A 25773-nucleotide genomic window follows, 5' to 3' on the forward strand; every position below is an offset into this window, starting at 1 on the left:
CTGAGCCCAGCGGTGCCTCTGTTACTCAGTCCATCCCACTCACCAATTTAATTATGATTCTTAATTGTAAAGCCTCTGCGGAAGGGCCCCAGCTTTAATGCATTCTAATGAACGCGACAGATGTTGCGCTGTTACGCCATCTCCCGAGCAATTACTCTTATGGCGCCGGCGCCGCTTTCCTCACAAATGTTTATTTTTTTTATGTTTCACCTGTAAACAAACTGCACCTGCTCAGTCTCACGACAAACACGTGCACACACACACACACACACACACACACAGCCCAGCAGTCAACCCCGCAAATTAACTTTCACACTTCAACGGCTTACAAAGGGCCATGAAGGACTTTCATTTAAATCACTTTGTCTCATCTAGACAGTGTCAGTTTACATGGAATCACACACTGGTGTTCTGGGGTACAGAGTGTATACAGGTCCGGTGTTTTGCTCATCAGTTTATTGTCAGCCTCGTCAGAGGAGACACGGTTACAGCAGATTAACAAATAAGGTTCACTGGGGGAGCTTGCTTGTTGATTAGCTCCGTATCCGTGTCATTGACGTTAGAAACTAGTGCTTAGATTGGATTACACTCATTTGTGGGCATCTTGAAGATCAAAAAAAACCTTTGTTTATAAGATTAGTTTGCTCGGGTGGCACTTCTTCTTGTGCAGTGAGATACAGGATGAAAAACATCATTGAGGGGCAGCAAGTTAAAAAAAATGTTTCCCAAAAGTGATTAATGCAAGATGTTCCACGGGTAATAAAAGTAATCAATTTGATAGAAGATCAAGGCAAATTATTCATCATAACAATAACAATGACAATATCAGTCATATTGTTATTTGTACTTTCTGTCGATCTTATGTTTCTAAATTGGCTTTTTGAAATGAACACTTGATGTGAACACAGATTATTTACTTTTTTGTTGCTTAGAAATAAGAAGTTATCAAAGACTGCAGTAATTTAATTCAGCCGGAAGGTGATACTGTGCATATATTTAAAAAAAACTAGAACAGGCAAAATTAAAACAGAAAGGAGCTTCAGAATGTGCGAAATGAGATGTGCATCCAATGTACGGACAATGGATCAGTGTTGAAAATGACACTTCTAGACAGACGTAGGGAGAAAGAGAGACAGGCATGCAAACACTTTATACAACTAAGCAAGCTCAGACAGTCAAGAAAGTCATTCTTCTCACCTTGGTGGTTTTGACTTTATTGCCAGTGCTGCAGGACCAGCCAGTCAGGTCCGGCAGGACCTTACACTCCTCTCCGTCCATACACGGGTGCATCTGGCACCACCACTTCTGGACTACGATGGAGGCTGCAGCAGGAGATGGAGGTTGAGAGGCAGAGAAAGACAGCGGGTTAATAAATAGATTTTATGATGTAATAAAAAACACTGACATTAACTTAAACTAAAGAAAGAATAAAGGGGTATATGCAAAACAAACAAATATTATTCACTGTGGACAATAATTAGCCATTACCTACACAAGAACTCTGTAAGGTAATGATTTACTTCATATCCACAGTCAACATGAACTATTATTGTCCATAATAACAAGCATTCACATTCGCTGTCCGTGGTGCTGATCCTATAACTGGGACTGCACTGGAACCAGCAACATAGAAAGCACTTGTGACAAACCACCCATAGGCTTTATCATCTGTAATATGATTAGTGCAAGAAGCTAAACTGTAAAGCAGTTACCTTTTTTCATTTTAATCAGATTAATGTAATCCCTCAACATGGGATCTTAAAGCCTGTGCTGAATGGTTGAATCTGGCAACCACAGGAGAGCAAAATGAAAGAAGGTAGAAGTGGGGAATACGACGCCTGTGTCGTACCGAGGCAGCGATGACTGACAAGTCATTAAACCGTCCTGGATGAACCAATCAGATGCTGCTGATGTTTTGACAGAGCAGCGAAGATCTTTGAAAAAAGAGTCAGAGGTGGCTTTGTTTGTATTTTGTCATCTGTGCCGATGTGTGAGTCACCTCTGATAGTTTAAAAGAAAATGACTGATTGAACTTCCCTTTTGTTTCTAATACAATCAGCAAAAAACAAGGCATATTTAGACAACGAGCTAATATTCCAAATGTGGAATGCAGAGGGCAAGAACAAGATTGTGATGAAGCAATGCTATGAATTATAAATTAGCTTTCTCTGATTATTTGAAGCAAAAATACTAATGTTTGCAATCTACTGTATTATTTTTTAAAGCATTAACGCTGTTTCGGAAACTCGTCTTTCTTGCAATACAAAATAGGAAAAGGAGATTTTTCAGTCGGATTTCTTATTCAGTAATGATTTAAAACAAACTTCCCTCTTTCCATCTGTCTAGAAAGAGGAAAAAACAACAACTCAGCTTCAGAACTTGGCATAATCTACAATGAATCCAGTGCTAAAACCCAAAGTCTTAGTAGCTGACTCTTCCAGATCATCTGACCCAGTGTCTCAACAGCCTGATGGCTGAAAATAACTCCTCCTCTCCCAACTCATCATCCACCTATCCTCCAACTTCATTTAACTGGATTGATGGATTGAAATTACGATCTGTGAAAACTACTGCTTCTGACAATGGGAGAATTTTAGGGGATATTGGCAGGAGAAAGGTCTCTCAATTGCGTACTGCTCAAGAACATGGAAAAATCTTTTCAAGATTCATGTAGGAAGAAAAACTGCCTCTGAGAAATTGAGGGACACGGGAGGAAGACAAGGCTAAAGAAAAGATGTTCACCAAGAAAACACGTCTTTGTGTTGCGGAGATGAGCAGCGAGAGGAACACAGAGAGACGTCCTCAGACGAGTGAAGGCCGTCTGAGGACGACCATGGCCGAGTTCAAAAGAGAAAAGAGCAGATTAAACATATGAGCAGAGGGAAGCTTAGTGAAGAACTGAAGCTGTGGGGAAATTGGCAGCACGAATGCAACTGCAGAGACAGGAAGACACATTTTGGGAGAAGCAGGAAGTGAACATAAAGAACTCGCAGCCATCACGGGGCGCAGTGTTGAACACACTCCTATGATGCATGAGCTCAGTGGCAGTAAACGGTTCTAAAAACCAATGGCTGTGTAATGCTCGTTAATGTGGCCATTATGGTGTTGACGACGGTACTTTGCACTGCAAGAGCGTTAATGGGCATGGCCTGTGAGTGCTATTATGGAGTTAAGAGTTCCCTTCAGCTTATCTCATGCTGAACTGGGAAGGCTGCGCGAGCACGACACAAAAGCACCTGCCTGTCAAGTCAGAAAATGGACTTGTTTCGGTTCAAGGCCTGTGATGTAATCAATTGTTCAGATGTTTTGGCAGCACTCAAAGACAGGTGTCAACAGGTCATCAATAAAAAGACTACCCGGTGTGCGCTGTGGTTAATTCTGAGCATTGTGTTTCATGAAGAGTAAAATGGGAAGATCAATTGCACTCCGTACTGGTGATGGGAAGTTCAGGTCTTTGAATCGGGGGGGGGGGTTGCTCACCATTTTATAGCCAATTCCCTGGCCTAAATACGTTCACTGCAAACACGTATCTTATTCTCATGTAGGTTAGTGCATGTAAACCAGCAGATACTAAATTATAAGTATCTGCATTAAAATAATGTATCATGACAGTTTGGATGATTGGAACACTTAATTATCACAGCAAACAAGTACGCTGCACTGAACTGTAAGTAAAGTGCAAGAAAGTTAAAATAACGAAACCTGTAATGAGGCTCATACAGAGACCCAGTGGGGAAATGAACAAAACAGTCCCGATGCGCGGCCACGAGAAAATGAACAAATCTCTCTTCGAGAGGACTCGTTACTCCCGAGTCCTTGTAAGGATTCATTCAAAATGAACAAATCTTCCACAAACGACACATCACTACTCTACGTACACTATGTGCGGTATAAAGCCACCTCCATCAGCCGGTTGATTCTGAGCAAAGGGCATCAAACCCACACAGTAGCACCTCTAAAGCTCCCCAATTAAGATCTAGCTAACAATAAAACAAAGTGTGAAATTGACACATCGCAGTTAACAATGAGAGGGGGGGTGACGGGGTGTGAAATCCCAACTTCTCATTTACGGAGACCGCCACAACTCATACGCACAAGTTGTTAATCATCCTCAACTGTTGGCCAGCAGTAACACATTATAGGCTCAATTGCTTTGAAGTGACTGACGTTGATGGCTTTACATTAAAAGTACGTTTCCTCACACTTTTTTTTGAAAGAGGATGCATATTCTCCAGATGAAATTGTGTGTAACAACCTCACAGCCTGCTCTGGTCTAATTGCCTCATCCTCATTAAGAGTCTACATTTAAATTCCCAAAAGGTGAATATGCTAATTAAAACAGGTCTACATCTCGGGCATACATTTCATCACAGTTACTGTTGGCTCATTACAACAGAATCTGCTCCCAAAATGGCTCTCTTTTAAGTTCTCTCTCAAACTTTTAGAGCGGCATCATCTGAAGGGGGGGGGGGGGGGGGGACCTCTAGACGGAGCTTTGCTCAAGAAGCAGGTGATTAGGCAACAAGAGGGACTGAGGCGATGCTGCTCCCCAGGTTCCCGTCTAGTCTCCGGGGCTTTCCAAATTAGATTTCATGCTACGAGGACGCCCACAGCTCCGTCTCTCCTCCTGCGGATCACGTCAATCTCACGCAACACCTGATGAACGTCGCTCATACCTTCTGACCAGAAGGTGGTCAGAAGGTGGCCCGGAGGAGCATTCATCCAAACACAGCCTCTGTCCGCTTCTCCCTGCCACGGCACCGGATTCGTCATTGTAATGTTTGTGACATCAAGTGGACAACGTTGAAACTGCAGGTCCCCACAGCCACATGTTTGTTCTCTTGTCTGCACAAATAATTGGTGCAATGTTAAGACCCCTGTGACCAAAGATACGCCTGCGTGCTAAACTGTTTTGACACTTATGTATGTGCAATGCCTGCTGGTTGTTGCCCAATCAACACTTTCAGAATGCCTGAGCTGTAAAACATAAGTAATATCATCACTTTGGGTAGAAATAAAGGAGCAAAATCAAGTCACACCATATTATTATGGAAAGACATCCAGCAGTCTTAAACCAATCTGTTTTACCGGTCTTTGTAAAATAGTATGATTCAATCTGTGAATATTCATAATCAACATAACGTTTTGTGACATTAGATCAGCCCACGTCCTCCATCTCAAGTAACGTGATTAAATACGCCACTAACTATTCGTTCATATTCAAAGAGACCTCCTTCAACCTCAACCCTACCGCGTAATGTCACAAGGTAAGAAAATGGGATTTGATTTTTTTTTCTCGATTCACTTAGTGGATTGTTTCCTTTGTTTGATGTAAGGCTGGCCATACTAACACAATACCTGCACTCAGGCCAGTGCCTGCTAGAGTGCCCATTAATACTTCACGAAGGCACTCCCGGAGATCACTCTACGGAGCAACACGTGCTTCAAAGGGGAGTTTCCTTTTACTTTGCATGTGCGCATGTTGTGCGCATTTCTAATCATTTGTGCTTTTTGTGTGTGTACATGTATCTCGCATTAAGTGTCAACCTTAAAAGCCCAAATCACAAGCAGGCCGACGCCCTCGCTCCCACCGGGCCGTTGCTATTTAACGGGACGTTGATGCTCACACACAAACACACACATACACATCCATCGGGGACGGACCCGGAGGTATGGATACCCTCAGGCATTGTAACTGTTCCACTCAGTGATCCTGGAGTGCTGAAGCAGGTAGAGAGAGGCATCCATCTCTTTCTACGGTGATTTAGTAACACACTGTATCTCTGTTTCCAGGGCTCACACAGCCGTGCCAGCGCAGCCAGGTAGGCATGACGAGAGAACACAGGCAGGAAAAACGGTGTGAAGAAAGTGTGATAAAAGGATGCACAGGGAATAGTCGCCCAACGCCTGAACAGAATGGCAAAATGACAAAAAGCGTGATATTATAGAGCAGATTTTACAGTTAACAACAGCACGATGGTGTGTATTAAAGCACTGAACTAGATTCCTCTGCCAGTCGTTAAAACCCAGTTTGTCCGTCGCAGAACCCAGCAAATCACACACCTAAATACATGCACTCGTCAATGGTTTGTATCTCGTCGCTGTGCTCCATCTTTCTACACCACCACATTTAAATGATTTAAAGTCTGATTTCAACTGATGCTCAGAAACCTCTGAGACACACGTAGATGCCCAGTTGGTATGTTAAGTATAGCGCTGCCATTTCAAACATTCAGAGCAAATTGTGCCAGGTATTACTTTGTAGATGAAAGCAGAATAATTGTTAAAGGATAAACTACCAAGCAGTGTATAAAGCACCTTCATTTATTCCTGCATGTATCAGCTACAACACTACATGTACGCATATTTCTAGCGCTACATGAGTAGCATTATGTTTGAATTATAAAGTATTTTATTCATTATTGTACTGTTAATGACATTTGGTACAGAATAAGAGTCTTTTTATTCGGACATTCTGCAATGTTTGGCAAAACGGAGCGAGGGGTTACAACCTATATACTTTATTTGAGAGTAGTTTTTGACTTAGAAAAGACTTAAACCAACAAGTTCCTAACCAGCAGTGTGAGCCAAACTAAATTTGACAGAACCTGAGTGCAACTGCAGCAAAAATAAAAACACGTTTTCTCTGCACTCAAACAAGCTATTTCTCCAAATGGGAAATCTATGAGAGACACACAAACACGTGGACCAAATACATTTCTCCTGTGAAATATTCCTGAAATAGATCAACCTCCTGACATCTATTTATTATCAATTGTTCGTCCAAAAACCCATTACATTCAGATTTAGACTTTTCCAAATCAACCCACAATTGGCAGCACTAACTCTTTCCGCGCTCCAATGATTCAGATACAGAGCGCAGACAAAAAAGAGAAGAAGTCTATTGCGTGATTAAAAATAAAAGGAAAAGAAAATTGTGAGGAGTAAAGTTTGCTTGAAAAAGTTAGTCTCACAGTAATGGGCCCCACCATGCGGCAGCCAGTAATGGGACCGGCGACCATTTACTCCTCTTTCAAGCCGGCATTAATAATGTAACTCCATTTACGCTGTGGCTTTTCTACAAAGGTGGCTTCAGAGAGGGGTTTGTTCCAACAGCGCTCAAGCCTACAAGGTGAGAGTGGAATGCGTGCATCTGTGTTTGTGTGTGTGTGTGTATGACAGTGTTGGATGAGGTGATATTTTTTGTATCTGTGAACTCGGAGGTCAGGCATGACTCACCCGATGAATGCTGCTGAGCGCTGGGTTTTGGAAGTGAGAGGCGGCGTGTGACACAGAGGGGAGATCCAAGTAGGAAATTAGAAAAACCTCATGAGAAGTGTGATGGAAGAACCAAGCTGTTTGTGTGTGAGAAAATGTGAGAGGGTGGACGTGCGAATGTGACTGAAACCATCAAAAACAATCGTTCAATAACACTTAGTAACACATTAATAACCCAGTAATAAGTATTAACTTGTCGTCAGTGTAATTCCGTCCTCTCTACCAACTCTTTAAGGAGAAGTTAACTAACAAAAGCAGCGCACCAAGGCAATGCATTTTCTGAGAGGTTGGCAAAGCATCACATGATTCCTAATTTATCCCAAGTTTCATTACAAAGCCAATCATCTTTGCTATGGTTGCCCGGTTTTATCATTATCAACAATTGTTCCCATTTAGGAACTCATCAAAGAGGTTAAACAACAAATCTACTTCGTTATCGGGTGAAAATAGTACTGAAATGATCTAGCAAGTAGTCTGTGACTGAGTCATTTGAATGGGAAAAGCACCGTCTACTGGCCACACGCAAGAATAGCAACTCACTGGATGTGGGCAGTACGCTGGATCGGTGGTTGTGAATACTAAATATTGAAGGTGCTTGGACAGATAGAGAATATTCCTGCACCACAGGAAGTCAGAGGTGATCCACACTAAGATACAAACACATGCTAGTTTCATTGGAAAGAAATGAATGCAACTGAAAAACAAGAATGAATGAAAATGAATTGTTGGGCTTTGAGTTGTGGTGACGCAGGCCCCTTTTCAACACACACGCAAAAAAACACATTTAATATTATTTCATCAGCCTGATGTTTCCCGAGTTTTCCTTAATTTATGAGAAATTCTAATGAACCTGTTTTATACTTAATGACGTTGTCTATGTCTGTGATTAACGTTGACAGTACTTTTTATCAACACTACCTCACCCGAATCCTGATTAAATCTATTTGGATTCATGTTACAGTTTTATAACAGTTTTGTAGAAGTGTAACAGGGAGTTAAGCCTCAAAAAACAAGGCGTAAATGTCAAAACTGATGTAAAACTGAAAGAATAGAATATTTATTTATAACAACAATAGCTATTTTGTTACTTTAATAAACATGCAGGTTGTGGCAAAGAGAAATCTTACCACTAAATACTCAAGATTTTCAGTTTAAAAAGGTTTTTACAGCAGAAGGGTCTGTGGGATCATACAAGAAGCACTTAAATCCTCACCAAAACAATTTCTCAAAACATTTTGTGATCTAAATTGCGGCACTTAAACCGTACTTATAATGGCACTTATCTATAGCAAATTGTAAATTGGCTTATTTGATGAAAGTGCACTTTCTTGTTCTGAGTATGTATCCCTATGGTTGAATGCACTTGCACAGCAAATTGTAAGTCACTTTGGATGAAAGCGTCAGCTAAATGACATGTAATGTAATGTAATAATGTAATGTGATCATCCAGCTAAATAAGGCCTTCTTATTACTGTGCTAAGTTAAATCTGGTGCAATGACTTTTTTGTTTTGCTGTGTAATTTTGATAATTACCACATCATTAAATTACAGCATTAGCATTTTTTTGTACCCAATACCGTATTTGCATAGAAAGAAAAAAAAACTGCCATTCTGATGAAGTTCGAGAACAAGTATAACTCCATCTTTTCCCACACAACTCCTCAAAGTCTCTATTGGTATTGGGCCATTAGTCATTCAGCTCTGTGCGAGCGTGGACTCGGCGTCCGACCCCACCGGCTGACCTCAACAGTTTAAATAACCCCGGTGCTTCGACAGATGCGCTTGCTCGCCTCACGTAGGAGAAAACGATGTATTCTCCTCTGCTAGGGGGCTAATACAGCGTGATAGGATCGCGTCGGGCGACACGGTGTGTGTGTGTGTGGGCGTTTGTGATCTCGGCGGAGCCACTGCGGATGATAGGGGTCAGTGACACTGCTTGTTTTCTTGCTGGGCACGAGCTCGCAGAGCGGACAGACGGGTGCAACAAAGGTTTATGAAAACGACCAGCGGCTTTCCTCCGTCCATCATCGCTGCACACACACACACACACACACACACACACACACACACACACACAGACAGACACACACACACAGACAGACACACTGATGAGTATGCTTATAGTGTATGTGTGAGCTAAAAAGTATCTCTGCCATACATTTGTCATGTTCTTTATAATTATTTACATCATAATAATAATAAGTTTATTTTCTTAGTTATTTTTACCTACATGCCAATGCTTGGCCTTTTAGTAAATTATTTGGATCCCTATGATTTTCTACAGAGTGGACTGGTCTTCCTCGGCTCAAACTCTCATTATGTCTTGATATCAAAAGAAAATACTCCCTCCCCACCGTTGTGTGCTCAAGTGACCCGTTTAGATATGAGACGGAATGCTGTCCCAAATAAAATCAGGCCTTTTAATCTGCAGTTTGAATTTCCAGTCTTGGCCGACAGCTGTTGTATTTTTGCTTTTCCTTTCATACAGCACGGGGGAATACGGAGGCCAGCAGACACTGGTGGCGGTGCTTCTATCAGTGACTTTAACCTGTTAGACAATCTCTTTGGGATGTGATGAACCAATAAAACATACTAATTAACTTATTTTCAAAAAAGCATATTAGTATCGCAATGGTGGACTTTTATTCATTGTGTCAATTTCAAGCCGCCTATTTTCTTGGCGCTCCGTGTTTAGCCATTATTTTTGTTGTTCCTTCCTTCTGATATTTGTCCATCCCCCCCCCCCCCCCCCCCCTCTCCTTGTGGGATTCTTTATTGTGTGGCTTGGATAAGAAGGACAGAAAGACCAGGTGTTATTTTTCCATCAGCGTTACATGTTTTCGACCAGCTTTAAAGGTTTAGCTCTGTTCAAGAAGAAGAGCGAAGAAGAAGGTCCTGCTATTTGGTGCCATGAGAAAATCAATTTCCACACAGGAATCTAACCTGGCGGCAATTCAAAATAAGGTGCAACCTATTAATCTTTCCCGTGGTGGACTCATTAATTAATGTCGTACTGACTCGGGTAATGATTTGTTTTATGTGAGAAGATCCATGTTGCAAATTTAATGATGCAAGAAGATTAAAAACATTTTCAGCCTCTTTGACCCAGTGAGATTCGGCAGAGCGTTGATCATCACAAAAACATGTGGTTCAGCCAAGCAAAGTCCAACCATACAAACACCTAATTCAGAATTCTTGTCATAATGGAATCGAATGGATAATAAAAACGCAGAACTGTCCTGCTGGAGAATTTGGTGGGAAACGTGTAAGAAATAATACACTAGACAGCTCCATTATTTCTACTTGATAAAATGCTTGTCAACTAGAAAAACACAATATTTGCGTTTGAATATTGAATTTTGTCATTTGTTGAACTGCATTGCTTTAATGAAATGTTGGAACAGAACATACAGTATGTTTTCACACAGTGTGGAGCGTCACCATTGCTACTTAGGGGTGAATTTAATCAATAATGAATTGTTAAAGCACTCAAGTTATAGTATTTGGTGCAACTGCAGCTGACCAACTTGTGGGTTGATAAAGTCATTGTTAGTGATCTGTCCAAAGGGGTAAAATTGTCCTTCAAAACACAGCATAGCTCTGTTTTTTAACAATAGTTTTGATAAATTACGACAACTTCTGATATTTCGTTCTCAAACACGCATAAAAAACTGACATGAGGAACACACGTGTGCACCCTATATTGGTGATGTGTGCGTTTGCACTGTGGGAAATGTCCGGATTGTGGGGCTGCAAATTCAAACACCTGATATCTTTCGTTTTTACCTTCCACACAGGAGGGTCTTGCTCTGGTGGTGCCAGCTACCTGCCCGGGGAAACAGGAACACTTGACGGTTTGAGAGCGCTCCTCGATCTTATTCTTATTACAGCAGCGATGGTTGGCCACCACCTCACATGTTCCTTGCTTCACCTGGTATGAGACTGAGAGAGAGAGAGACAGAGAGACAAATGAGTGTTGGGGGGAAATATTTACTAGATATTCACAGACTTATTTGGGTCTTGACAGTTTGTTGCTGCAAAAGAATTGGCATTATACGCAAATATATTTGTGCCGCAAATACCAATCAAATATACACCACAGCAGATTATCTGAGGATTAAACAAATCTGATGAATGATTTACTTTTGCATAAATTCCCCAATATATTCCAGTCTTTGATTCATAAGTAAACACTCCTCAGTGATGATTTGCTTTTATTCTCAGCACAGTGGCCTCATTAACTCATTAACAGACGTCCCTCTGTTGTCATTGTGTGCAACATGCGGAAAATAAATAGTTTCTTTTGACTCCTTTCAGACATAATACACCACTTGAGCTAAGCAAAGAACAGACATTCATACATTAAGATTCGTGTGGTAGAACAAACCACTAGTAGGACACATTGTGGTTTGGATCCATTAATGCGTATTTTTATTTATGAGTGTGTGTCTACATATATCTGTGTTTGTGCGTGTGTGTGTTTGTGTGTATCGACTACTGCACGTTTGCACCCGCTATTCACACTTCTGCCCATTTTTTGTTTCTATGCGCGTGTGTGTGTGTTTTGTGTGTCTTTGTGTGTGACTCTCAAAGCTATGATTTGAGCGAGGATAATCGCTTTTCAGCTGACACCTCCAACACACAAACTGCGTTTAATCTTCCATGATTATCTCCACACTTCCCTTGGGACCTTGTCCTGGTTAATTATCATAGCCTCTTGACAGTAATGGGATAGAGGGGCACGTGTAAGTACATTTGCACCCAAAGCTTTCCAGCTAGAAACAAAATGATTGTATGTGTGACGATACTGAAACACTGAGCTTTCCTGTGGGAACGGTGGTGTATGCAGCAGTCTATACCTGATCATCGTTGCATCTGCATGTGTTGCAGTTTGTTGATGCTCGGTACAACAAGGATGCTACGAGCACAACGCGTGAGTGTTGTTCAGAGGTGTTCACGGAATTATGTCCATGCATTTTTTTTACTCAGCACATTAAACGCACTCGTCTAATAAGAAGAGGGCTTTGTGGCCACCTGAAGCTAAATCTGCCGGTCACACATGTTAGGGGGACCTGAATAATCTTTGCTTATGGCTCCTGAACAGATCCCAGCTGCCTTATCTCGGCTCTCAGCGCTTGTTGTGCACTCCTGAGCGTCTCTGGTACCGTTTCCCGAGCACAGCGAGGCCCGCTGGCGACATTACTACCTATAAGCCTCTTTACGGCTCTGGAAAAAAAAACGTGGTTATACTGTACCATAAGCCCAGATTTCGTTTATGTACGTGACTTTACCCAGACTCACAAACTTTTCATGCTCGGATGAATGAGCTTTTCAGGGTAGACACACAGCGGCCAGCGCGGCGCGCACACACTCAGTCGAGGGTTCCATTTCTGCAGGCCATGGCCCCTCTCATCCTTTCTGATTTAAAGTTTGTTTGTTCTCTTCTCCAGAGAGCCCCATCAATGATCCCGGGCTCTCCGAGGGCGCCCCCGCGCTATCATCCCTCCACTTTCATTTCCCTCACTCCTCTGTCTCAGGCTCTCCTGAGGCCGGATTACCGCCGCGCACCCACAAACACGTGGCCCACCGATCAAAATAAGGACTTTAACAAAATTGAAACAAACTCAATGGGTCGAGAACCATCGGCGCCGTGGTAATCATAACCGTAATAATCGCAATTAGAGCGCAGAGTGACAATAAAAAACTAAGGATGTGTCGTTTAAAAACAGCCGAGTTGCTTTTCTCTCATTCCGACTCGTGCCCTCATTGTTATTAATCTCTATCGAAAATCCCCGTGCAGAGAGGTGAATGGGTAAGACCGGCCAATTGTCTGCCCCCCATCTCACAAATAGGCAGCTTGTTAGCGAGAAAGAAGGAGAAAAGGTAGAGGGAGGAGGAGAAGCAGTGTCACTGGCAGCAGAGAGAAGAAAGCGCCGCTCGTCTCCTGCTAGCATAATGAGGTCAGAGGGTTCGCAGGTCTCTTCTCTTTATTGCTTATCAAACCTGGGCCGGGCCTGTTTTGTAATTCAAAGCCGTAAAGCTATGAGTATGTGTGTGTGAGCAGTGCAGGATAAACCAACCTGAACTTGATTTAGGCTCCTATTTTGTATTTGTCCATCTGTGTATGCTTATTTATATCTAACTTGAGTGGGTATAGTTCAAGCTGGTGTAACGTATTTGAGGTGACCAGGCTGAAGGGCCTCCGGTGGGGTTTTATTCTGGTTTAAAGCCGCAGCTTAACGGAAATAAAGAGAGCTGAAGGGGCTTTTTAAGCAAATGTTTTAAAGGCCTTTCTTTCATTGTCCGTTTCAAAAGAACTCAAAACAACTTCACTGGGTTTCAGATGTGGTCTGTGTGTCCTTAATCAAAGAGGACACCGCGTGCGAGAGACCGTTCTTTACAGTGATGACGATCCGTTGCTTCATAACGATCATTAGTTGAAATAAAAATCCTGTGCAAAATACGGCCTTTTCTTCCCTGAGACAAAATATTTCTGAAACATCATCACACGACTTCACACGTGATGGATGATGACAATCTGGATAACGAGTTTCCCTCGAAAAGATTTTTATCGGCCTAAAAACCCCTAAGTAAATCACGCCATGCAGATGAGAGGGCTGTAAAAGACGGTGGGTTGCGCGACAGTCCACTTTCCTGTGCGTGAGGCTGTTGCTTGTGTGTGAGTGCAGACTTGTTCTTGTGTGCATCTTAAAGCCCCAACCAATTAGAGTCATTTCCTCAGACCTCCACCACACTCAAAATATAGATTTAACTAACCTCAGAAAATAAAAGTATTAATTTATTAAAAATAAAAGTATTAATCATATCATGTGTATTTGGTTTGAACTGCCTCACAGGGGAAAGCGATGGTCGGCTGCCGTGCGCTGGTTCGATGTGATGTCACATGAACGTGAGCAGAGAATAAATTACCCCTTGAGTAGAAGTCTGAGCTACATTAGTGTGTGTGTGCATGAATTTACTGTATATGTCTGACTATTTGAGCGTGGGCTTGTTTCGAAGCAGAAATGTACATCCACGGTGTCAATAGAGGTTAGACACATACAGAGATTGAGGCCAAAATCTATTCAGTGTGGGAGAAGTGAACTCAAAACTACTCATTGTGCCAAAAGGACATTTTCAAAGATTTTAGTGGTTCATAGTTTGGCTGAAAACACTTTCCATGTCTTTATATACCACCTAAAAATGGTGTTCTGAAAATGGGAAAGGGAGTTTGTCAAAAATATCTTAAACAATACAGGACAGCAACTCCCACCTCATGGGTTCATGCCAAACTTAAAGCCTTAAAGGACTTAAATTATACTCGGCTGACAGTTGAAGTGAAGTTTAAAAAGTTAACACCAGTTCATCCAATTCATAGTTATGCACGCCTGCTTTTTACCTGAGAAATTGGCCAAACTATACTTACTAACTTGCAACTAACATTACAATTGCAATTGACCAGATCGCTTCTTTATTTTACCACAAAACCTACATATTTTTCCATGTATTCCATATGTTTGTTGTGTAATATTATGCACAGATGTGGCTGGATTTCATCTGGAACCAGAAACATGCCAATGCCAATGATATGTTACAAGGAATTTGACGTGGCGGCTTTTGAATAACATCAGAAAGTAGACAATGAACAACAAGAGAGATAAGATAACATGGCTTGTTCAATTTACAAATGTAGGGTCTCTCCCTAACCCAAATGTTCAATCAACAAGGACTATAGGAGCCTAAAGTAACAGGAGTAAGTCTGTGCATTGGCACAGCATGCCAAAACTGGTGATACTAACATGTTATGTTGAGTTGTGGTGGGTTAACAGACAGACACATGTTGCTATTCCTCCCGCCTCTAACATTAAAATATAAAAATTAAAGAGAAAATGTTTTTTTTTTTTAATAAATATAGATTTTAATGAACTGTCTAGAAATGCATTTTTGCAGCCATAGTAACCTGTAAAATACATTGTTATATTATGATTTTTCTGATATTGTATTTAGGTATATAAGAAACGATTTTCTTAGTTGAAATGTTGTTGAGAAATCATTTTTCAGAAGATGTTCCATCAATTACAGCATAAAGTTGGACCAAGATTTGAAATAATCGTGTAAAACCAGAACATGTCCCAAACATCAGCAAAGTGCTCTAGCGGCAAACTGAAATGCTGCGGCTTCACTGTGAGTCCTCCCGGTCTGCGCTCCTCTCACAACTCCTCTGCTCAAGATTCACGTGTTGAGCAATCAGCCTCCAGCTATATTCACACAATAACAGTGTGTCTAATGTCTCCACGTTGCCTTTAAACCATTTTGTTATGGCCGTCTCAACGTAATGGAGCCCAGCAAACACCGAGATGAAAAGGCTTCTCGAGCATGGCTAAATGCTTTTATTCCCGCGGTCGGCAAAGGGAGGGTGGGGTGCGAGGAAAGGTGGTGCGGGGCGGCAGCAGAAGCCGGGCAGCCGACAAAGCAGCTACCTTGAACTGATGGGTTAGCCAGGCGGTTGATGTATTCTGACAGACACAGGCAAGCGAGAGCATCGTGCAATTTATCAAAAAGCTGTGTCTTTCCCCCCGTCAATACCTGACAAGCGTGTCCGCAGCTATGAAAGGCCAGATAACTAGAAAATCTGTCAGTGGCTGCAAAGTCAATGTGAACGGGACATAGCGTATGTCTCTTCAGGGACACGCAGGTGGGTCTCGGGGGACAAATATTACGAGATCAGCTGTGTGGAACAGTTAGAAACCATGTCAAACACCTTTTCCACATTCTTTATACTGCGAATTAACATATGAGTACGTTACACCTACTTACTGAAACTCGCTTTTATGTTTACATTTTTTAACCCTTCTTCTGTTCTTTCTGCACCTGCTCTCCTTGACCTCCACTTTCCCGCCTTGTTCTATCTCCTCCCCACCCTGTTACGCAAGCCATCAATCTTGCTGACATTATCAGTGTTTAACAGGCCGTCAGGCTTCATGCTAGTTATCATAACGGGTCCTCTATATGGGTATATGTATGTATGTATGTACGTGTGTGTGTGTGTGTGTGTGTGTATATGTATAGCATCCCCAATAAAACCTGCTCTCTAAGGAGACATCGACGATGAAAGGCAGACTGGCGTGCAGGAGAACATAAACCTGTAAGGTCGCACATTTAAGCTTGCCTGTATTGAAAGAGTCGGCCTTTTTCTGCAGAGACAGAAGTATGTTTTTCCTCACATGAACCAAAGATGGCCCAATAAACACTTGAAAAGATGTGTCTCGAAATTGAAGATATCATTTGCGATGCGAAGTATGTTGAAACATGGTTTGGAAATTGATTCTAGGAGGTGAAATGGGTTTGGGTTTGCTACACTTTTGCAAGCTACCGACTGAACTGCTGGTCTCAGATTATCACATTTCAGGCATTCAAACAAGAAAAGAAAAAGAGCACACGGGAAGAAATGTCAAGACAAAGGGGAAAATTTCTTAGAGCTGTAAGAGTATAAGAAATTGATTAAAGTCTGATGTTCATTCGAGAAACCGCACAGGGGGTTTGAGTACATAACTATTTGTGATGGTCTTCATTCACAGCTCCTGGAAGACAATTTATTGTGTGACCTGCTGATGAGTAATCATTCTCATATTTTAATATTATTATTTTTTTTATATCATATTTTATTTTTTTTCATATTCTCATACAGTAAATTATTAAATTCATTCATGACCCCCTCCTGGACGCCTACAGAGCCAACAGGTCTGTGGACGATGCTGTCAACATGGCCCTCCAGCATCTGGACTCCCCAGGAACCTACGCCAGGATCCTGTTTGTGGACTTCAGCTCTGCCTTCAACACCATCATCCCGTCTCTGCTGCAGGACAAACTCTCCCAGCTGCACGTGCCCGACTCCACCTGCAAGTGGATCACAGACTTCCTGTCTGACAGGAAGCAGCACGTGAAGCTGGGGAAACATGTCTCCGCCTCTCGGACCATCAGCACTGGTTCCCCCCAAGGCTGCGTTCTCTCCCCTCTGCTCTTCTCCCTGTACACCAACAGCAGCACCTCCAGCCACCAGTCTGTCAAGCTCCTGAAGTTCCTTCTGTTTTCTGGGCTCCATCAAGTGGGAGCTGAACATCAGCTCCATCACCCAGAAGGCTCAGCAGAGGTTGTTCTTCCTGAGGCAGCTGAAGAAATTCAACCTGCCAAAGACGATGATGGTGCACTTCTACACGGCCATGGAGTCCATCCTCTGCTCCTCCATCACCGTCTGGTACGCTGCAGCCACAGCCAAGGACAAGGGCAGGCTGCAGCGTGTCATCCGCTCTGCAGAGAGGGTGATCGGCTGCAATCTGCCGTCCCTGCACGACTTGTTCGCTTCTAGGACCCTGAAGAGAGCTAAAAAGATCGTAGCCGACCCCTCTCACCCCGGAAAAAAACAGTTTGCCAGTGTGCCCCTTCCATCTGGCAGGAGAATGAGGTCCGTCAGGACTAAGACCTGCCGCCACACGAACAGTTTCTTCCCGTCGGCAGTCGGGCTCATCAACAGAGCCCGGTCCCCCACTGACTGACGTCATTCCACCGGTCACTCCCCTTCACACTCCACATGCACTTTCACTTGTCACTTTCTGCTCGCTGATGCACTTTATTTTTAACTTTTTATTTTTAACTTTTTATTTTTAACGTTTTATTTTATGTTGTCTTATCTGTCTTGTTGTCCATTGTCTTACTGTCTGATGTTATGCACCAACCGCCAAGTCAGATTCCTTGTATTTCTGACATATTTTGGTAATAAATGTTGATTCCTGATTCCTAAATAGCTTAAGACATGTCATTGTGTTATTAAGTATTTGGTGCTGCATGTTTGGCACTAGGTCTCATTTCATTCTACATATCTTTGCACTGTTGCACTGAAGATGTGTTGAACATTTTGATGTGATAAATGTTTCCGTGGTTTAATAAGTAAGCTGTGGACCTTAAAGCTATTTCCTGTATTTTTTATTTATATTTGTTTTTAAGATGGATCTGATACTTTTAAATATTAAATATTTCATTCCCATTTCTGCCAGAAAATAAAAAAGAAAGCAGATGCTATTTTTGTACACATCTATCTATATATCGGTGACAGCTGTCAGTCATATGATGTCTGCTTCATTAGTTGGCATTCATTCCATCCACTCCCATTATAGATTTGTTTTTCTGGTGTTTTTTTTGTAAAATGACAAATTACCTGAGAGAATGACATTTAGGAAAAAATATTTCCAGAGGAGGATTTTTTGACCTCTAGAGCCACCATGTGGCGGTAAACGGTACATCTACACAATCACGGGTAAAACAAATGACCAAACAGACCAACCGTAAAAAACACTGAAGTAGAAAACAACAAAAAAACATATCTAGCATTTATAATGAACTGCCAATTATTTCTGCCCCTGAAACCATTGTGTGTGTGTGTGACATGTTCACACATCTTTAACTTCCACCAATTAGGGTAAAACCCTCTAATAAAAAGCACCAGATGATTTGGAAGCGAGTCATTTTGTTTAACAGCGAGGGGGAAATCAGAAAGGGGCAGAACCCATGCTGACCTTCACAATACACAAGGCCGGCAATTAGTAGTGTCCCCGCCGTGAGCAGGCTGCCTCCTCTCCGTCAAAAGGAACCTAATACCATCACTCACTGCACAGACTGGATGCTGGTAGCATTTCTGTGGCACATAAAGGTCACCTTTCAGAGCGGCAGCAGTGAGAGCATAGAGACCAAGAGATAATTAAGGAAATTGTCATAATTAAATGTGAGGAGGACGAGGTGACTTGGGAGGTTGTTGCCAACAAGTTGAAGCGCAAGATGCTGTGACTCAGCACAACTGTCCCTGCAGCCAGTGCCGAGAAAATATTAATAAGACCGTGCTGGTCATTTTTAGTTGGGTTGGCTGCATGTCTCCATGATTTAAAGATAGAGAGTAGATTTAGCTCATGGCATCAAATTAAGTCAACGTTGGTTATGGTTTCTATCTTTTTCCATGAATTTCTTAGGGAATGAGTGAAGTGGTGCTTTGGTTTACGGGGCCCCTGCAGAGCTACGCATATTAATGTCGGCACTGGTAATTAGGGCCCGAGGATTACAAGTCTTCGGCCTTCATGGCCTCTTCTGCACGAGACACACGACAATATTTTATAGCAACCACTAAATCACTAAGAATTAAGCCGGTGGAGAACAACAGCATCCGTCCTGCACTGCTGGTCGTCGGCAGAGATCAGATCACGCTCACTCTGGTCTGTTCGAGTTGACAGCTCCTGACAGCTTAAGCGCCATTTGTATCTGGAAGGGCTCAATCATTCAAACAGGGGTGTGTTTCCATCCGAGCCCAAAGCGAGGTTTTTTTCTTTGTCTAGATGAGATCATGTCACACCGAGGGACAGAGAAGAGTGTCCCCGCTCAGCCTCCCTCCTCCAGGATCGGGACGTCTCAGTCAGCGACGGGGCTCAGGGAGCATGTGTTGTACCTTTGCAGTGACAGTGTAATTAACCTCTCGGGGTGTTTGCAGGAAGGGTTCAGAGCAAGACCCCGGTGTACCTGTCGGTCCCCGATGGTTACGGCTGGCAGCGGACACCGGGTCGACGAAGAGCATCACCAAGGCAACGAGGAAGGCCACCTGCACGGGCCAAGCTGACCTCCCCCACAGATTCATCCTGAGAGAGGGAAAGAGGAGAGTGAGGGTCAAAGAGGAAGGCAAGGGAAGAGAGGAGGAAGAGGGCATGAGAAGAGTTGACAACACCCCCCCCCCCCCCCCCCCCACTCTCCTCCTTCCCCCCATAGGTCAATAAGAAAAAGCGACAAGAGGCAAAAGAGCACAGCAAACAGAAGACATTGCTTTTCAAACAAGCTGAAACAATGTAAAAGGTCAAAGAAAAGAAGGACAACTTTGAGAACAGAAAAGAGCTGAGAAGAATATTCCTGCAGCCAGCACAGACACACATGATGTGGGTAGAGCTAACTCACCAGGGGCACAATGACAGGATGTTGCCAGCATCCTTTTATGCCTATTAGTATCATATAAGGATTAACTCCTCCAATTTCCCTCTGGCGGCAGACAATTACAAAAAAGTCGACTTTATGAGTCACGATAGTTTACAAAGAAACATGAGGCTCAGAAAGCTCAGCTCAGAAATTGAAATATTTGGGTTAGGGCTGCTACTAACTACATTATATTTCATCATTGATCATTCTGCAATTTATTTTTTTGACGTATCGTTTGTGTGTAAAAAAGATTTAAAAAATCATCCATCACATGACTTTCCCCGAGGGGACGTCTGTAAATTGGTTTGTTTGACCTACCTCCCAAAACAATGTCAGCATATCACTGAAGTGATGAACTATAAATTATCAAAATATTAATTTAATAAATTGTTTCAGGTCTATTGCGATTCGGAAGTTACTATTAAGCATTTAAGTTATTCTTAAATGAATATTGCATAACTGACGGTTATCAATCCTAAAGTGGGAATATTTGCTGCTTTTATATCCTTGCGCCTGTTGCTTGGAGAAAAACAAGCTATTTGAAGATCAAGCCTGCACCTTTACTCTTTTCCTAACATTTCATCACCCAAACAATGAACCCTTTCAGAAAGAAATGACTTATTAATTGATAATGAAAGTATGATGAGGCAGTAAATGTTTTTTCTTGTGTGCCTCTGCTGTGCATGCCGTCTCACCTGTTGGCTGTCTCTGTCTTCCACTGAGTAGATCCTCTATGGACAGGCTACACAGGCCATGGCTGCATACACTCACACCCTGGCTCCCCTCCTCCTCTTCCTCCTGCTGCTTCTCCTCTTCCTCGCCTCAAACAGAAGAAGACCCTGGAGAGAGGAGGTACAAAGACACCCGGTCAGAGAGGCCAGCCTGCCTTGGGGTTCCTCAGTGGCCTCCAATGGCCTTGTATGAAGGTCTACACAAAAACACACACACACATGCACGAGTTAGAGATGTGAAGGTCTAGATTCTGTTAGATCCATTGTTTACAATAGGTTCACCTACCCTCAGGCCAAATGTGATCCCCACTCTAAGTCACACACCCTCATGCGCACACTCCCCCATTCTGTGTCGTGATTGCACACTCGGATGAACACACTAACACATTGTAATCAACAGAAGAAAACTTTAATTGATATGAATACATGTAACACACACTTGCAGAAAAGCTTTGTAGCTGAAACATTAAACAGCAGCAGATCAGATGATTAAACAAGCCATAAGGACGTTCCACACACACACACACACACACACACACACACACACACACACGCACACACACAGTGAGTACATTTGCAGTGTTTGCGAGGTAAATTAAAACAGTGCTGAAGGACAGCAGGAGAGACTCTCCCTAATTACAGCTGAGTGACAGCTTCTGGTGTGTGTGTGTGTGTGTGTGTGTGTGTGTGTGTGTGTGTGTGTGTGTGTGTGTGTGTGTGTGTGTGTGTGTGTGTGTGCACTTCTTCTCACTCTCTCTCTCACACAAACACACACACGCACGCACACTAACAAGTAAATTACCATGCCACCGAAGAGAATGTCAACACACCTCTCTTTACAAAAGGACGAACCCGCGGTCTAAATGAAAGACAACAGATTCACATTAATAACAAAACGTTCTCCTCTCCGAACCTTCATTATTCATCATGACTCATTGACATGCAGCTCTGTCCGCTGCAATGCTCAGAAACTTCCTGGGAATGTGTCAGTTTCATCCGAGCCCGACGCCCCGGCCGAGCCGGCGGTGTGGTGCCACTGCCCCCTGGTGGCGACCAAACCAACAGCAGCTTCCACCAACAAAGCACAAGATCCAGAAGACACACCTCAGGGTCTGGAGACCATTCTGCATGAGTGGAATTTGTGCACATGGAAAGCATATGCATGATGCATACCCGTGCCTGTCCGTGTGTGTGTGTGTGTGTGTGTGTGTGTGTGTGTGTGTGTGTGTGTGTGTGTGTGTGTGTGTGTGTGTGTGTGTGTGTGTGTGCGATTCACTCCAGTGCAGTAGGTGAAAGTATGCAAGGTGCATATGCCATTTGATTAAGCATGCTGCATAGCAGCACCGTAGCCCATTGCTTATTCTCTTTTTAAAGGCCGGACCGTGGCACACATTTTTAGCAGCTTTGTTCTGCGATACACTCATTAAAAGAGCACAGTAGTGTGTGTGTGTGTGTGTGTGTGTGTGTGTGTGTGTATACGTGTGTGCACTCTCCAGATGCAGCTCAGTCTCGTCAGGACTTCAGGGACAAAACGTCCCATCAGTCACAGCGGCAGCGCTGTCACCTCCCCCCGCGTCTCACACATACAAACAAAGTGATACAAATCAACAACAATCTCTGCTGATGCGCATGAATCAGATACAATCTCACACGAAACATCCATGTAACCAAAAAGTCTCAAGCGTCCCCAGGGCAGAATGTTGGTGGAAGCAGAGGTGTGTGTGTGTGGGGGGCTCAGCTGGTCATCACTGCTGTGAAGAGCTGTTGGATTTGGTCGGCAGTAGTGTGCACACACACGCACAAGCATTAACAAACAGAGCACAGACATGCTCAAGATTATCCGGGAACATCAAGTCTCGCTCTTTCTAAAATGATCCCTCCTCCTCCTTTGACCCAGTCGCCCCCTCATCTGTGTGTGTGTGTGTGTGTGTGTGTGTGTCCCTGTGGGCATGAAGGGCTGATTTGTGTCATTCCTTGGAGTAATCACACAGGAGTGACACTGGCGCTCATTGACATGCAACCAGACAATCCCACCTCGGCCACAAATACATCTGTGTGCCCTGCATCCAAACAGCATCATCACCCGGCACTCAGCGAGCGCACATGCACGGCCACAAACATGCGCGCACAAAACGGCAAATTTGACGATTTGATACTCACAGACGCTCTGTGACCTAACCCCGTCACAGTAGAAAACATGTGTGCACGCTCTGCACCAAGTGTGAAGCAGTGAGCCGCTTTCTGCGTGACGGGGGATGTTGCTGACACTTTTGTTTGCTGCGTTGCATCACTTGTCGGGACGGTACAGGAGGTTTACTGAGGAAGGACTGACCTTCTGCGAAGAGGAGAAACAGCAACATCACTTGATAAACTCCGTGCCGCCTGTTCAGCGAGTGACAGTGTGAGTCACTGGGCTTCATTTAATATCCCTGCCTTGTTTTTCTTAAATCAATACGTTATCTCTAATTAAATAAATTGCTGTTTATCAGACTTTATTTAAGACTTTGACAAATGTATTCTGGTTCAGTATATATATATATATATATATATATATATATATATATATATATATATATATTCCAGGCATTAATCTGGGATTGATTTAGCCTCACAGGCCACCTCAGGTTGATGATGTTGGCTATTAGGTCGATTCATTCGACACTTTGGGCCACAGAAAAGGGTTTTTTTTAACAACTGCTCGCTAAACCGTCTTCACTTCTTAAGGTCCTTCAGAAGCTCCAGGACGATGACTGTGGTGACCTCTGTTATTTTGTCTACTCAAGGTTAAAAAAAGAAAAAAGGAAGACTACTGGTGACACTGTGAGCTTTCTGATTGTCTTACGTTCACTGTTCGATGACATAACAAAGTCTAAAAAAGCAGGAAAAAGACGACTTGATAAATTAAGCATATGTATACTCATAGTTAGGGTATTTTAAATATGTGATGACTCTGGTGTTTGTGTGTTCTGAGGGAGAGAAAGCAGTCTGAAAAACTTCAATTTCCTTTGTACATTAAATATACATTAGCAAAATATATACACTTTTAGCAAATTTTAGCAAAGGATTTCTTGTTTGGTCCAGAATTTTATTTCACCACCACAGGACAGATGGAGAGGATCATCTGCCGTAACAGCAGCTCACTCTGACAACATCAGTTGGTCTGTGTTTTGCGCAAATGATTGATGTGGCCAGAAGGCTGATTTTGAGGGTGCCTTTTTACACGGACAACAATAATTCTAAGTAATGAATATTAACGGTTTATTTGGAAAAACTTTCGCAATTAATACAGTTAAATAAATCTAAACAAATGTCTGGATCCGAAACCCTGAAACAAGTGATTTAATTTGTGTTTTGATCACACAGGTTTTGATTAAGCTCCAGTCTGCATGCGTGAAAAACCGAAAGGCATTGAGATTGGAGATCACACGAGCATCACGGCCGCATCTCTGTACGCCGATTCTTCTGTGCCCAGACGCAGGCGGAGCAGACAAAAAGGCATATCAGTGTGAAACAAAGTGCACATCCCTAAGGCAGAAAGATATTGTAAATGAAACGGACAAAAGGCACAAAGCCCAACGGAACGTCACGTGAAGCGTTTCAGATTCCCCCCGATATGCAGAGTATTAACATTCAGTGAGGAATGTGTATAGTTGTGCTGCTATAAATTTGTCTGAATCAGACTTTCATCCAGTACAGCAGGCTGCTCACTGCGAAATATTCTGCATGTACTCTCATACACACTGTATATATTTAAATAGTACATAAATGGCATTAAGTGCAATATATGTGTAGAACAACGCTGATATCACACAGTTTTATAATAATAATAATACTATTCATGAAATAAATAGTATTAGTGAAATATGAAATAATAATACTGATAACACACTAAAACATGTTGTATTATAATACTTGTTTCTGTCAGACGTGCCACAAATATATACTTTCAAACTAGCATGAACAAATATTTAGGTGTAGAAACCATATCTCTTAAATTTCTTTAGGCAGTGAAAGGTCAGAAGTCATGGGAGAGACACAAAATAACATTGCGCCTGTTTATTGCCGTGCGTCTATACTCCCCCACCCGTATTGCTTCCTCCAATAAAGCAACAAGCAATAAAGTGGACGACCCCGTGTTTGGTGGAATGGCCAGGTGGGGAGACGGAGAGAAGAGCAGATGTGAGAGAAAGTCGGACTTCGGGGCCGTTACCCGAGTCTGGTATTGACTGCAGGAGTTCAGAGAACGGCCGTGGCGCTACGGCACCATTACAGCTCAATTGATCGGCCTGCACTTAAATCCAAATCCCACCTTGCTGCACAAGCCGTCATGTCAGGATCCGGCGACCAAAAGTGTGTTTTCTCAGGACTCCTCTGGCATTCTTTCACTCTTCCTCCCCGTCCCCTGGAGTATTTGTTTCAGATGAGGCCCTTGGTTGTTTTAATGCAACGGGAGAAAAGCACGGCCGCTAACAGGCTGATAAATATTAGGTCTGCGGCCGGGGCCCAGTTCCTGGCTTCCTCTTCATAACCGTCTGGGTTTTAAGGCAGCATCGGGCGGCGTAGATCAGAGAAACCCTCCTCAGAGCCGCTAACAGACAGGGGCAGCGCCCGCGCTGTAAATCCGGCACACTCTAATAAAGCAATAAAGGGCCATTAAAAGTCAGTGTCCCTCAGCACTGGAAGATGGATGGAAAGGTGGAAAGTAAAGGAGACTCACACACACACACACACACACACCGTAGCAGGTTTCTTTCCTCCTCCT

At 42.9% G+C, this 25773-nt stretch overlaps 1 protein-coding gene across 1 annotated transcript in view; it reads right to left on the reverse strand.

The window, feature by feature from the left end:
* tafa4b (TAFA chemokine like family member 4b) overlaps window positions 1-25773 on the reverse strand; it is a 34498-nt gene that overhangs the window by 1973 nt on the left and 6752 nt on the right. Inside the window, exons 2-5 of the mRNA XM_040204963.2 lie at window positions 20976-21119; window positions 19837-19952; window positions 11065-11220; window positions 1198-1322 (exon numbers count right to left, since the gene is read on the reverse strand). Coding sequence (XP_040060897.1) covers window positions 1198-1322; window positions 11065-11220; window positions 19837-19951 — 396 coding nt within the window. The 5' untranslated portion in view covers window position 19952; window positions 20976-21119. The remainder of the gene's footprint in view (window positions 1-1197; window positions 1323-11064; window positions 11221-19836; window positions 19953-20975; window positions 21120-25773) is intronic.

This window comes from Gasterosteus aculeatus, chromosome 17, assembly GCF_964276395.1.
Source record: "Gasterosteus aculeatus chromosome 17, fGasAcu3.hap1.1, whole genome shotgun sequence".
Classification (NCBI taxonomy): Eukaryota; Metazoa; Chordata; class Actinopteri; order Perciformes; family Gasterosteidae; genus Gasterosteus; species Gasterosteus aculeatus.